At 36.6% G+C, this 15,801-nt stretch overlaps 1 protein-coding gene across 10 annotated transcripts in view; it reads right to left on the reverse strand.

Moving 5' to 3' along the window:
• Positions 1 to 15,801, reverse strand: part of LRRC49 (leucine rich repeat containing 49) — a 232,375-nt gene that overhangs the window by 16,691 nt on the left and 199,883 nt on the right. For all 10 annotated transcript variants that reach the window (XM_077123900.1, XM_077123902.1, XM_077123899.1 and 7 more), the window contains 2 exons: positions 12,003 to 12,240; positions 10,666 to 10,851 (listed from right to left, as the gene is read on the reverse strand). In XM_077123900.1, the coding sequence (XP_076980015.1) occupies positions 10,666 to 10,851; positions 12,003 to 12,240 (424 nt within the window). The remainder of the gene's footprint in view (positions 1 to 10,665; positions 10,852 to 12,002; positions 12,241 to 15,801) is intronic.

Consider the following 15,801-nt stretch of genomic DNA (forward strand, 5'->3'; position numbering starts at 1 on the left):
CTCTCTTCCCCCTTTTGGTCGAGAAGATTTTCTCAATCCCTTGGTGCTGAGTTCCAGCTCATTCTAGGATTTCTGTCCTACATTGCCAGGAAGTTTCACACCCCTGGGAGTCATGTCCCACGTAGAGAGGGGGAGGACAGTGAGTTTGCTTGTCATGTTGGCTGAGAGAGAGAGAGAGAGAGGCCACATCTGAGCAACAAGAGGTTCTCAGAGGGGGTGATTCTTAGGCCTAGTTTTACGTAGGCTTAGCCCATCCTTTGCAGGGTTAAGTTTCATATGAACAAATCCCAAGATTGGGGGCTCAGCCTATTGCTTTGGTTGTCCCCACTGCTTGTGAGAATATCAAGAATTCTCCAAATGGGGAAGTTGAATTTTCCCCCTTTCTCACCATTCCCCCAAAGGGACTTTGCAAATACTTTTTTATTCCCGGTTCAACTCCTTCTGGAATTCATCGAGGCATCAATCTGGACAAACCTACAAAATCTCATGTTCTACTCAAGGTTCCATGTACTTATGGTGTTCAGTTAAGCTGTCCACATAAGTTATATTAGGAAATGCACTAATCAAAATATAAATTTTCTATCAAATAGACATTTTTGCTTTAGTCTCACACATAAGTTAAAGTTTTAAAATATTAATTACCATCTATTTTCAACACCCTGCATTATTGACATTTCTTTGTTCCTCCTCATACAAAACATTTTTAAATTTGTACATTTACTCACTATCATTATATACTCTAGACATTCCTAGATTATACCATCTCAGTCTTCATCATATATCTTTCCTTCTGATTTCATTTGTGCCCCCAGCCCTCCTCCCTCTATCATTCTCACATTAAGTTTCATTCAGTGTTCTAACATTATTGCATTACAGTTAGGTAGTATTGTGCTATCCATTTCAGAATTTTAAAAATCAGTCCTATTTGCACAATCTGTATCCCTTCAGTTCCAATTACCCAATATGTACCCTATTTCTATCTCCTGATGACCTCTGTTCGTAACTGAAATTATCCAAGTTCATTCATTAATGTTAGTTCATATCAGTGAGACCACACAGTATTGGCCCTTGTGTTTTTGGCTAGTCTCACTCAGCATAATGTTCTCTAGGTCCATCCATGTTATTACATGCTTCATAAGTTTATTCTGTCTTACAGTTGCATAATATTCCATTGTATGTATAAACCACAGCCTGTTTAGCCACTCTACTGATGGACATTTGGGCTGTTTCCATCTTTTGACAATTGTAAATAATGCTGCTATAAACATTAGTGTGCAAATGTCCATTTGTGTCTTTGGCCTCATTCCTCTGAGTAGATACCTAGCAATGGTATTGCCAGGTCACATGGCAGTTCTATACTTAGCTTCCTGAGGAACCACCAAACGGCCTTCCACAGCGGTTGTACCATTTGACATTCCCACCAACAGTGGATAAGTGTGCCTCTTTCTGCACATCCTCTCCAGCACTTGTCGTTTTCTGTTTTATTGATAAGGCCATTCTTGTGGGTGTGAGATGATATCTCATTGTGGTTTTGATTTGCATTTCTCTAATAGCCAAGGAAGTTGAGCATCTTTTCATGTGCCTAAGGTGGAAACTTTTGATTAAAATATCTCTATGGAGATGTGGTGTGACCTTTTGATTAGATGGAAATGTGATTCCACTCATTCTAGGTGGGTCTTGATTAGTTTACTGGAGTCCTTCAAAAGAGGAAACATTCTGGAGAAAGCTCAGAAATGACAGAGACGAGAGATGACATAGACGCTTGGAGAACGGTTGCTTCAGAGAACAGAGAAACAGATGTTTGGAGATGCTTAGTGCCCAGCAGATGTTGCCATATGCCTAGAAACTGGAGAGAGCCAAGGAAAGCCAAGAGATAAATGCCAGCCAGAGGGGCAAAGTGAGGAATCTCCATGGGAACAGAAGCTGAAAGCAATGGGGTCCAGAATCAAAGGACCAGCAGACACCAGCCATGGACCAGCAGACACCAGCCATATGCCTTCCCAGCCGACAGAGGTGTTTCAGACCCTTCATCCTTTCTTGAATTAAGTTATCTTTCCCTGGGTGCCTTAGTTTGGACATTTTCATAGGCTCAGAACTGTAAACTTGCAACTTATTAAATTACCTTTTTAAAAGCCATTTCTTTCTGATATATTGCATTCCAGAAGAATAACCAATTAATACAGAGGTCTTCTGAAATTCAAGAGACATGACAACAATACTAAAAACACTTTAAAGTTGTTTGTTTTTTAATTTGGGAGATTAATGAAATTCAGTAGAGGCAGAAGCACAGTTTCTTTCTTTTCTTCCAAAATAATATTTAAAAAGAACAAGATCTTTGAGTAGACAGCGGATCTTCCTTCTGACAAGCTTAGCAAAATCAATCTGAAACAAAAATTTTCACCAAAAATTTTACACAACTCCAGGCCTGAGCTATCGAATGCAGTTACGCCACGGGTAGCTGTTATAAATTATGAACAAAGAGCAGATTTTTACTTATGCCTGTTTCATTTTGTTTTTCTTGTTTTTTCATTTCCACTTTCCCTTCTTTTTTTTATTAATTAAAAAAATTAACTAATACAACATTTAGAAATCATTCCATTCTACATATACAATCAGTAATTTTTAATATTATCACATAGATGCATATTCATCGTTTCTTAGCACATTTGCATCGATTTAGAAAAAGAAATAGAAAGACAACAGAAAAAAAAATAAAACGATAATAGAGAGAAAAATAAAATAAAATAAATAAAAAAGAAAAAAAAAACTATACCTCAGATGCAGCTTCATTCAGTGTTTTAACCTAATTACATTACAATTAGGTAGTATTGTGCTGTCCATTTCTGAGTTTTTGTATCCAGTCTTGTTGCACAGTCTGTATCCCTTCAGCTTCAATTACCCATTATCTTACCCTATTTCTATCTCCTGATGGTCTCTGTTACCAATGACATATTCCAAGTTTATTCTCTAATGTCGGTTCACATCAGTGGGACCATACAGTATTTGTCCTTTAGTTCTTGGCTAGTCTCACTCAGCATAATGTTCTCTAAGTCCATCCATGTTATTACATGCTTCATAAGTTTATTCTGTCTTAAAGCTGCATAATATTCCATCGTATGTATATACCACAGTTTGTTTAGCCACTCATCTGTTGATGGACATTTTGGCTGTTTCCATCTCTTTGCAATTGTAAATAATGCTGCTATAAACACTGGTGTGCAAATGTCCATTTGTGTCTTTGCCCTTAAGTCCTCTGAGTAGATACCTAGCAATGGTATTGCTGGGTCGTATGGCAATTCTATATTCAGCTTTTTGAAGAACCGCCAAACTGCCTTCCACAGTGTTGCACCATTTGACATTCCCACCAACAGTGGATAAGTGTGCCTCTTTCTCCACATCCTCTCCAGCACTTGTCATTTTCTATTTTGTTGATAATGGCCATTCTGGTGGGTGTGGGATGATATCGCATTATGGTTTTGATTTGCATTTCTCTAATGGTCAGGGACATTAAGCATCTCTTCATGTGCCTTTTGGCCATTTGTATTTCCTCTTCTGAGAGGTGTCTGTTCAAGTCTTTTTCCCATTTTGTAATTGGATTGGCTGTCTTTTTGTTGTTGAGTTGAACAATCTCATTATAAATTCTGGATACTAGCCCTTTATCTGATATGTCGTTTCCAAATATTGTCTCCCATTGTGTAGGCTGTCTTTCTACTTTCTTGATGAAGTTCTTGGATGCACAAAAGTGTTTAATTTTGAGGAGCTCCCATTTATTTCTTTCTTTCCTCAGTGCTCTTGCTTTAGGTTTAAGGTCCATCAAACCGCCTCCAATTGTAAGTTTCATAAGATATCTCCCTACATTTTCCTCTGTTTTATGGTCTTAGACCTAATGTTTAGATCTTTGATCCATTTTGAGTTAACTTTTGTATAGGGTGTGAGATACGGGTCCTCTTTCATTCTTTTGCATATGGATATCCAGTTCTCTAGGCACCATTTATTGAAGAGACTGTTCTGTCCCAGGTGAGTTGGCTTGACTGCCTTATCAAAGATCAAATGTCCATAGATGAGAGGGTCTATATCTGAGTACTCTATTCGATTCCATTGGTCGATATATCTATCTTTATGCCAATACCATGCTGTTTTGACCACTGTGGTCAAAACATAATATGCCTTAAACTCCGGCAGCGTGAGACCTCCAGCTTCGTTTTTTTTCTGCAAGATACTTTTAGCAATTCGGGGCACCCTGCCCTTCCAGATAAATTTGCTTATTGGTTTTTCTATTTCTGAAAAATAAGTTGTTGGGATTTTGATTGGTATTGCGTTGAATCTGTAAATCAATTTAGGTAGAATTGACATCTTAATTATATTTAGTCTTCCAATCCATGAACACAGTATGCCCTTCCATCTATTTAGGTCTTCTGTGATTTCTTTTAACAGTTTTTTGTAGTTTTCTTTATATAGGTTTTTTGTCTCTTTAGTTAAATTTATTCCTAGGTATTTTATTCTTTTAGTTGCAATTGTAAATGGGATTCGTTTCTTGATTTCCCCCTCAGCTTGTTCATTACTAGTGTATAGAAATGCTACAGATTTTTGAATGTTGATCTTGGAACCTGCTACTTTGCTGTACTCATTTATTAGCTCTAGTAGTTTTGCTGTGGATTTTTCAGGGTTTTCGATGTATAGTATCATATCATCTGCAAACAGTGATAGTTTTACTTCTTCCTTTCCAATTTTGATGCCTAGTATTTCTTTTACTTGTCTAATTGCTCTGGCTAGAACCTCCAACACGATGTTGAATAACAGTGGTGATAAAGGACATCCTTGTCTTGTTCCTGATCTTAGGGGGAAAGTTTTCAATTTTTCCCCATTGAGGATGATATTAGCTGTGGGTTTTTCATATATTCCCTCTATCATTTTAAGGAGGTTCCCTTATATTCCTATTCTTTGAAGTGTTTTCAACAGGAAAGGATGTTGAATCTTGTCAAATGCCTTCTCTGCATCAATTGAGATGATCATGTAATTTTTCTGCTTTGATTTGTTGATACAGTGTATTACATTAATTGATTTTCTTATGTTGAACCATCCTTGCATACCTGGGATGAATCCTACTTGGTCATGATGTATAAATCTTTTAATGTGTTGCTGGATTCGATTTGCTAGAATTTTGTTGAGGATTTTTGCATCTATATTCATTAGAGAGATTGGTTTGTAGTTTTCTTTTTTGGTAATATCTTTGCCTGGTTTTGGTATGAGGGTGATGTTGGCTTCATAGAATGAATTAGGTAGCTTTCCCTCCACTTCATTTTTTGTGAAGAGTTTGAGCAGGGTTGGTACTAATTCTTTCTGAAATGTTTGGTAGAATTCACATGTGAAGCCATCTGGTCCTGGACTTTTCTTTTTGGGAAGCTTTTGAATGACTGGTTCAATTTCTTTACTTGTGATTGGTTTGTTGAGGTCATCTATTTCTTCTTGAGTCAAAGTTGGTTGTTCATGCCTTTCTAGGAAGTTGTCCATTTCATCTACATTGTTGTATTTATTAGCATAAAGTTGTTCACAGTATCCTGTTATTACCTCCTTTATTTCTGTGAGGTCAGTGGTTATGTCTCCTCTTCCATTTCTGATCCTATTTATTTGCGTCCTCTCTCTTCTTCTTGTCAGTCTTGCTAAGGGCCCATCAATCTTGTCGATTTTCTCATAGAACCAACTTCTGGTCTTATTGATTTTCTCTATTGTTTTCATGTTCTCAATTTCATTTATTTCTCCTCTAATCTTTGTTATTTCTTTCCTTTTGCTTGCTTTGGGATTAGTTTGCTGTTCTTTCTCCAGTTCTTCCAAGTGGATAGTTAATTCCCGAATTTTTGCCCTTTCTTCTTTTTTGATATAGGCATTTAAGGCAATAAAATTCCCTCTTAGCACTACCTTTGCTGTGTTCCATAGGTTTTGATATGTTGTGTTTTCATTTTCATTCGCCTCGAGGTATTTACTAATTTCTCTTGTAATTTCTTCCTTCACCCACTGGTTGTTTAAGAGTGTGTTGTTGAGCCTCCAGGTATTTGTGAATTTTCTGGCACTCTGCCTATTATTGATTTCCAACTTCATGCCTTTATGATCTGAGAAAGTGTTGTGTATGATTTCAATCTTTTCAAATTTGTTGAGACATGCTTTGTGACCCAGCATATGGTCTATCTTTGAGAATGATCCATGAGCACTTGAGAAAAAGGTGTATCCTGCTGTTGTGGGGTGTAATGTCCTATAAATGTCTGTTAAGTCTAGCTCATTTATTGTAATCTTTAAATTCTCTGTTTCTTTATTGATCCTCTGTCTAGATGTTCTGTCCATTGATGAGAGTGGGGAATTGAAGTCTCCAACTATTATGGTATATGTGTCTATTTTCCTTTCAGTATTTGTAGTGTATTCCTCACGTATTTTGGGGCATTCTGATTCGGTGCGTAAATATTTATGATTTTTATGTTTTCTTGTTTCTTCGTTTTATTAGTAGATAGTATCCTTCTTTGTCTCTTTTAACTGTTTTACACTTGAAGTCTAATTTGTTGGATATTAGTATAGCTACTCCTGCTCTTTTCTGGTTGTTATTTGCATGAAATATCTTTTCCCAACCTTTCACTTTCAACCTATGTTTATCTCTGGGTCTAAGATGTGTTTCCTGTAGACAGCATACAGAAGGATCCCGTTTTTTAATCCATTCTGCCAGTCTATGTCTTTTGATTGGGGAATTCAGTCCATCAACATTTAGTGTTATTACTGTTTGGGTAATACTTTCCTCTACCATTTTGCTTTTCGTATTATATATATCATATCTAATTTTCCTTCTTTCTACACCTTTCTCCACACCTCTCTCTTCTGTCTTTTTGTATCTGACTCTAGTGCTCCCTTTAGTATTTCTTGCAGAGTTGGTCTCCTGGTCACAAATTCTCTCAGTGACTTTTTGTCTGAAAATGTTTTAATTTCTCCCTCATTTTTTATTTTATTTTTTTATTTTTTATTTTTTATTTTTTTATTAATGGAAAGAAAAAAAAAGAAATTAACACAACATTTAGAAATCATACCGTTCTACATATGCACTCAGTAATTCTTAACATCATCACATAGATGCATGATCATTGTTTCTTAGTACATTTGCATCGGTTTAGAGGAACTAGCAACACAACAGAAAAAGATATAAAATGTTAATATAAAGAAAAGAAATAAAAGTAGTAATAATAGTAAAAAACAACAACAACAAACAAACAAACAAGCAAACAAAAACAAAAAAAACCCTATAGCTCAGATGCAGCTTCATTCAGTGTTTTAATGTGATTACTTTACAATTAGGTATTATTGTGCTGTCCATTTTTGAGTTTTTGTGTCTAGTCCTGTTGCACAGTCTGTATCCCTTCAGCTTCAATTACCCATTGTCTTACCCTGTTTCTAACTCCTGCTGAACTCTGTTCCCAATGACATATTTCAAGTTCATTCTCGAATGTCCGTTCACATCAGTGGGACCATACAGTATTTGTCCTTTAGTTTTTGGCTGGATTCACTCAGCATAATATTCTCTAGGTCCATCCATGTTATTACATGCTTCATAAGTTTATCTTGTCTTAAAGCTGCATAATATTCCATCGTATGTATATACCACAGTTTGTTTAGCCACTCTTCTGTTGATGGAGATTTTGGCTGTTTCCATCTCTTTGCAATTGTAAATAATGCTGCTATAAACATTGGTGTGCAAATGTCCGTTTGTGTCTTTGCCCTTAAGTCCTTTGAGTAGATACCTAGCAATGGTATTGCTGGGTCGTATGGCAATTCTATATTCAGCTTTTTGAGGAACCGCCAAACTGCCTTCCACAGTGGTTGCACCCTTTGACATTCCCACCAACAGTGGATAAGTGTGCCTCTTTCTCCGCATCCTCTCCAGCACTTGTCATTTTCTGTTTTGTTGATAATGGCCATTCTGGTGGGTGTGAGATGATATCTCATTGTGGTTTTGATTTGCATTTCTCTAATGGCCAGGGACATTGAGCATCTCTTCATGTGCCTCTTGGCCATCCGTATTTCTTCTTCTGGTAGGTGTCTGTTCAAGTCTTTTTCCCATTTTGTAATTGGGTTGGCTGTCTTTTTGTTGTTGAGTTGAACAATCTCTTTATAAATTCTGGATACTAGACCTTTATCTGATATGTCGTTTCCAAATATTGTCTCCCATTGTGAAGGCTGTCTTTCTACTTTCTTGATGAAGTTCTTTGATGCACAAAAGTGTTTAATTTTGAGGAGCTCCCATTTATTTCTTTCTTCAGTGCTCTTGCTTTAGGTTTAAGGTCCATAAAACCGCCTCCAGTTGTAAGATTCGTAAGATATCTCCCTACATTTTCCTCTAACTGTTTTATGGTCTTAGACCTAATGTTTAGATCTTTGATCCATTTTGAGTTAATTTTTGTATAAGGTGTGAGATACGGGTCTTCTTTCATTCTTTTACTTATGGATATCCAGTTCTCTAGGCACCATTTATTGAAGAGACTGTTCTGTCCCAGGTGATCCCTCATTTTTGAAGGACAGTTTTGCTGGATATAAAAGCCTTGGTTGGCAGTTTTTCTCTTTTAGTAATTTAAATATATCATCCCACTGTCTTCTTGCTTCCATGGTTTCTACTGAGAAATCTACACATAGTCTTATTGGTTTTCCCTTGTATGTGATGGATTGTTTTTCTCTTGCTGCTTTCAAGATCCTCTCTTTCTCTTTGACCTCTGACATTCTAACTAGTAAGTATCTTGGAGAATGCCTATTTGGATCTATTCTCTTTGGGGTGCGCTGCACTTCTTGGATTTGTAATTTTAGGTCTTTCCTAAGAGTTGGGAAATTTTCAGTGATAATTTCTTCCATTAGTTTTTCTCCTCCTTTTCCCTTCTCTTCTCCTTCTGGGACACCCACAACACATATATTTGTGTGCTTCATATTATCATTCAATTCCCTGAGCCCCTGATCATATTTTTCCATTCTTTTCCCTATAGTTTTTGTTTCTTTTTGGATTTCAGATGTTTCATCCTCCAGTTCACTAATTCTAACCTCTGTCTCCTGAAATCTACCATTGTAGGTTTCCATTGTTTTTTCATCTCTTCTACTGTATCTTTCATTCCCATAAGTTTTGTGATTTGTTTTTTTTCAGACTTTCCATTTCTTCTTTTTGTTCATCCCTTGCCTTCTTCATGTCTTCCCTCAATTTATTGATTTGGTTTTTGAAGAGGTTTTCCATTTCTGTTCGTATATTCAGAATTAGTTGTCTCAGCTCCTGTATCTCATTTGAACTATTGGTTTGTTCCTTTCACTGGGCCATATCTTCAATTTTCCTGGTGTGATTTGTTATTTTTTGCTGGCGTCTGGACATTTAATCAGATTTCCCTGAGTGTGACACCCAGCAGGTTGAAAGATTTTCCTTGTTAAGTCTCTGGGCTCTGTTTTTTTTTATCCTGACCAGTAGGTGGCGCTTGTCTGTCTGCGAGTCCCACCAGCAAAAGATGTTGTGGCTCCTTTATTAATGCAACTATTGGTGTTTGGTTGAACCCAGTCCCTGCCACTGTCGGAAACTCCCTCCTCTCCCTCCGGGCAGCCGCCTGTCGGGGAGGGGCGCCGGTCGCCGGCCACCGGCCACCGCGGCCCGGGGAACTCAACGATCCAAGACTCGCTGCTGGACCGGGAAGCCGCCTGTGGGGGAGGGGCACCAGTTGCCGATCTGAGACCCACCACCAGGACCGGGAAGCCGCCCGCGGGGGAGGGGCGCCAGTCACCGGCTGCCAGGGCTTTGGGGGAGCGCGCTGATCCGAGACTCGCAGCTGGTCCGGGAAGCTGCCCGTGAACGAGGGGCGCCGGCTGCCGCGGCTTGGGAAACTTGCCTCTCCGAGACTCTCAGCCGGTCCGGGAAGGAGGGAGGGAGGGGCACCGGCCGCCAGCCGCCGCGGCCCGGGGAAGTGCGCACCGCTCGGGGAGCTCACCGCAGCGGAGTCTCGCAGACGGTCCAGCCCTTCCAGACTGGGGTACCCAGTCTGTGTGTCCGGTCCCTGCCGTGGCCCCAGGAGCTGTTCTGCACTGTTTCTGGTCACCTAGTAGTTGCTCTGGAGGAGGCCACTTTCCCTTCCTTTACAGTTTATTTCTTCTTCTTTTATTACCACTGTTCTTCCTCTGGGCATATTCCCTTTTTTCCCCCGTTTTATCCTCCCTTCCTTCACCAAGACCCATATTTGTTGACATGCGGATGTTACTTTCCCATCCCCTCTTGCATGCCCGGCGGTTTGCAAAGCACTTTGAAAAATACAAAGATCACATTACCTAGAGAAGAGTTCTTTTTATTTTAATTGTTACTCTACCAATAGTTTACTTTTCTGATTTGTTACAAACAACGGTAAAAATATTCAGTATTCACCAAGACCTGGTTACTATTTTAATTTCAAAACTTGCTTAGATTTATTTAGAAGCCTTTAGATAAATACCTTTCAAACTTTTAACATTTTAAATGTCAAGATTTTTTAAAAACAATATTTCTTAAAAGTTCAATCTCAAAAAATATTGAGAAACAATGTTTCTCAAAGTTCAATTCATACTTAAATTCCTAACCATTTTTATGACTATTTCCCCTAAAAAGGAAAATTTTATAGGCAGATCACTTAGTACTTGGCTTACCTCTGTTCCATTTATTTTCTGCATACTAAAATGGCTCAGCCTAAATAATACATAATATTTCCAGAGTGTAAAATTGACAACTGGATTTCCTTGAGGATCAATTGTCAACTGGTCGATGCGACGAAGTTGTGCTAGTGCATTAAACTGCTGAAGCATTACAAGATTTGTTTCCTTGAATTTAAGGTGCTGGAATAATAAGACACACACAAAAAGAAATTAATATTGAATTTAACCATCTTAAAATATTACCATTACACAGAGGACCCAGGTTCGATTCCCAGTGCCTGCACATGTAAAAACAAAACAAAACAAAACAAAAAAATATTACCATTACAGCTTCACTGATCATCAACCATGTAAATCTGTAAACGTTAGGTTTAGCGAATGTTTTCAATTGGATTAAAGGAACAGAATGTACTGAACTTACATAACTTTATTTAATCTATCCAATCCATCATTGATGAAATCCATCAATCCATCCAACTGAATTCATAGTGAGTTCCCTTCTGCAAAGAATATTCCTTCACTTAACAAACTAAAAATTTTAAAAATTATATAAATATTCAATAAATTGGTTTCTTACAGGTATTACAATGATTCCGTATGCTAGACTGATACTAAATCTACAAAGGAAAGACCCAAAACAAAATTTTCAGAGGTTTATAAAGTCAGGTTCCACAATGTTCCCAGGAAGAATAAGTTTGTTATTATCTATAACTTTCTGACTACTAGGTTAAGGAGGACAAAGTGGCAAAAGAAGATTATCATAAGAGGATAGGGGAGGGAAACCACTAGACTGACAAAGAAAACACAGCTATGGTAAAATCTCAAGAAAGAATTCATTATGGAAATCACAGTTTTTGCAAATGTATCTAATAAATAATACAGTAGCTCCATAATGGGAGAAGGCTAACTTCTCCAAGTAATTTTAATGAGCTACTAAAATAATTTCAAATGTTATGAGGGGATACAGTAAATCATATAATAAATGCACATGCATTATCAATACCACATACAAAAAATAATACACATTATAGGGTTATGTGAGGTCCTGTCGAATGCTTTATAAGGTAGAAATATATAATCTGAATAAAATTTTATTAGTCATTTCTACGCCATAAAGAATAATTTTTATAGAGATAATTTCTAATATTTAGAGAAAATTACAAGGCTATTTATGATACTAATTTAATCCTAGTTGTAGAAAATCAATACAAAAGCTTAGCCTCCTTGCCAAATAGAAATTGCATAAATAAAACTTAAAACAAGCCTCTGGGCTGAACACACAAGTTATAGCTGAATATAAATCAAGTATACGATTAAAAAGAAATGTTTACCAGAGAATTAGGAAACTTAATCTTCAATTTGGGAAGCACTTGGACAATTTCATCAAATTCGATGAAAGTGAAGGATATTGTTGTGACCATTCCTGCTGTCTGAACACTCCAATTCCGATCCAGAGATTCCAAGGCTCCTGAGCCATACAGAGAAAGCAGATCTCCATCCACTTCCACAAGGTGTGTGTCTGTGACAGATAAACCTTGTAAAGAATTGGTGAGTCCTGAGTCCAGAGACCTGGAAAACCAAAAGTACAATGTTAAATGAAAGTTTTATTACCCAAAGTGAATAGAACATAAAGACGTCTTGAAAAAGCTCTTTGAGAATTTACATTAAATTTTTCACTTCAATAAATTAAACTTAGAGCACCAAAGACTGATTTTCAATTAGTTTTGAATCATTATAATCATATATGTTAATTCAAAGAGAGTCATATTATGAACAAACAAACAAAAATACCACCTTTAAACCCAAATTCTTTATATCAGTGAAAGATAATTTTAGTCTTTTTAGTTTTAAAACAACCCATTTAATATATCACGGATATCTTTTCATGTCAATACAATTTTGTTTTCCTAATCTATAAAATATTCAAGAGTCTTGCTAAAAAAAACAGCATTTTATAAAATACTATTTTTATAATAAGAATAATACATGCTCATAAAACATTTGGGTAAATATATAATAACTATTAGCAATAATTTACCTCTCAGAGGTTAAAGGGAGATTTAAGACTTCAGTGCTGTTTCAAATTTTGCAGGTATATATTATAGTTATAATCAGTAAAACCAATGAAGATTTCCTCCTCATTTTGAAATTTTAAAATTGTATTACAATTTTAAATTTACATTGTATTACATACAGAGTAAATATGCAAAATCACTTCACAGGGTGGTGCAATGGTGGCTCAGTGGCAGAATTCTTGCCTGCCATGCCAAAAAAAAAAATCACTTCACATACTCTACTAGGTAGGAGTCACAGTTTTTGTAAAAGCCTGACGAAATAACCAGAGATTAAAAGAAATAGCTTGGTCCAACTCAAATTTTCTCTTTGGAAATAGAGACAAAACTATTTTTTACCCAATCTCAGAACTTAAACAGTGCTTGGCTTTTGTTCTGTGTGTTTTCATTTTGGGATTTTTACTTTCAGACAGTATTTATTTGCCCTTACTGGAATAAGTGCTTTGCTTCTGCCTCTGTGCTCCTATGGATATTTGTATTCTCTTCCAATACAGCATTTTGCACACAGTATTTTAATTACATGCTTACAATCTGCCTCCTCTAACAAACAGAGAGTTCCTCAGGACTAAGGACTGTATTTTATTCACTTGGGGGCGGGGGGGACTCTGGAGCCTAGTAATGCACTTTACACAATGTATATTGAATGAATGAATGAATGATGAGGATCTTCAACTTTGTATAATACTGATGTTGGGAAATGCCATTGCCAGACCATTATCCTGTTGGTTAATCAAGACAATAGAAATTTGTATTATTATAGAGAGTACCATTTAACCTGCAACACAAGTCCATTGCAAGTGAATATGCATACCAAGAAAATTTTTAAAAGGCTTGATTTCTACCAGACTACTACTTAAGAAAATGATTATTATAGACAATATTAAAACATTCAATGAATAGTAGTGTACGAATAGTCTTACATGATAATCTTAAAAAGGTAAGATTGATAATAAATCTTGTTGATAATAAATATAACAAAAATAAAATGAGAGTTAAAATGAGATATATTGTACTTTATGTGATATGTTGAGTCATGTAGAACATATATTATTTCTAGAATAAGATAAGGGATAGGAGTTAGTATTTTGCTGCCACTAAAATAAACAAGGCTTGATGAGAAGAGTGCATACCCCTATTATAGCACTTACTACCTTGCAATTTAATGACATTTACTTCAAATATTGTGATCTTTGAGGGCTTGAACTAACTCTGCTATATACATAGTATATCCAGGATCTAGCTCAGCTCCTTACACAAGTTGTACACAATAAATATTTCTTGAATGAATTAATGAAGTGAGACAATTATCAAGTTTTTAATGAGTATCTACTGAATCTTAGGAAGGATGTTCTAATCATAAGCTGTGGTTGAGCAAAAGGGCAGAGTCAGTGATACAGGCACAGAGTAAGGTTTAGTAAGAATCAGGTGAGGAAGAAATAAATATTGAAGGTAAATGGGGAAGGGGACCAGCTAGTTGATGTAGAGATGCTTGATGGCCATGATACCCAGCAAAAGAAGTTTAGTTTTAATGTAAAAATGATAGAGTTTTAGAGCTATGCATCTTTGGGAAATGGTGTGTTCAATATCATAGATTTGTCTTTTTTTTTTTAACAGATGATTAAAATGAAATTTACATATTGTAAACTGCAAAATAGAAAAATCTATAATCAGAAAGGGATTATTTATTTTGTATAAAAGTGTCAAACTGTTGAGAAAATAAGTAAAATAACAAGACTAAAAGCCCACTACAAGGCCCTATGCTAGGAATTCTGACACAGACCACTAAACATTTGTAGTAACAGGGAAATCACTATATAAATCATATACATGCTTTTGGATGTATCAAAATTATTTCTCACCTTTACTGGATTGTGGTATCAATAGAAAAACAATTCTAATCCTGCTCTACAATTAACCTAATAAACATATGGGATATAGTTTCTAACTGAAATTATTCCAGTGTCTCATTAAATAAATTAGGTAATGTGCTAGGCTCAGGGGATACGAAACTAAATTTAGATATGATATTTGCCCTGGAAATGCTCCCAATCTGCATGGGGGTGGGTAAAGAGAGGGGAAAGAGGAAGGTAAATATATATACTAACTGTAGCAACATGTCCTTCTTGACACGTAATAATTATTAGGCAACATGCAAAATGGGAACACAGAGGAAGGAATGACTAATTCTCATAGAGGGGGAGAAGACAAATTTCCAAAAGAGGTAGCAATTGAACTGATTCATTAAAAATGAATAGTTATATTTCATCAGGAATAGAGGGGGAAACTTTAGATAAAAACAGATGAGAAAAGGCATGGAGGTCTGAGTATGTATAGAATATTCAAATAAGGACAATTTTAATATGGCTGAAACAGAGAAAATGGGGAATGGGGGAGTAAACTGAGAAAAAGATGAAAACTCGGAACCTGCCTATAGGATTGAGGAGCACAAAAGGCTTTTAACTTAAAAAGTAATAGGACCAGGGCGGGCCGCGGTGGCTCAGCGGGCAAAGTGCTTGCCTGCTATGCCGGAGGACCTCGGTTCGATTCCCGGCCCCAGCCCATGTAACAAAAACGGAGAAACAGAATACAATAAAACAAGAAAATGTTTAAAAATGTTTCCCTTTCTTCCTTCCTTCCTTCCTTCTATCCTTCCTTCCTTCTCTCTGTCTTTCCTTTAGAAAAAAAAAAAAAAAAAAAAAAAAAAAGTAATAGGACCATATTCAATGCAATTTGTTAAGGACCTCCAAAGTGTCATGCATGGATCTTTATGATAGTTTTGGGAACACAAAGATGAATATGTTTGCTGCCCTTAGAGACAAGCCGAGGTATGTGAACATGCAAACTTTGTGAGCGACGTGGGGGCTGGGGGGGAGGCTGGATGCAGGGAAATTAGTAAGAAGATCAGTGCAATAGCGTCAGCTAGAATTTATGAGGGCCTAACAGAAAAAAGGCATGTTGTATTGGAAACGGCATTGACAAAAAATCAAGATAGACCTGGTTCAAATCCCAGATCTGCTATCAATAAACAGATGACCTTTGGGGAAAGTTATTTCATTTA

The sequence above is a fragment of the Tamandua tetradactyla genome, chromosome 12 (assembly GCF_023851605.1).
Source record: "Tamandua tetradactyla isolate mTamTet1 chromosome 12, mTamTet1.pri, whole genome shotgun sequence".
NCBI classification, from domain to species: domain Eukaryota; kingdom Metazoa; phylum Chordata; class Mammalia; order Pilosa; family Myrmecophagidae; genus Tamandua; species Tamandua tetradactyla.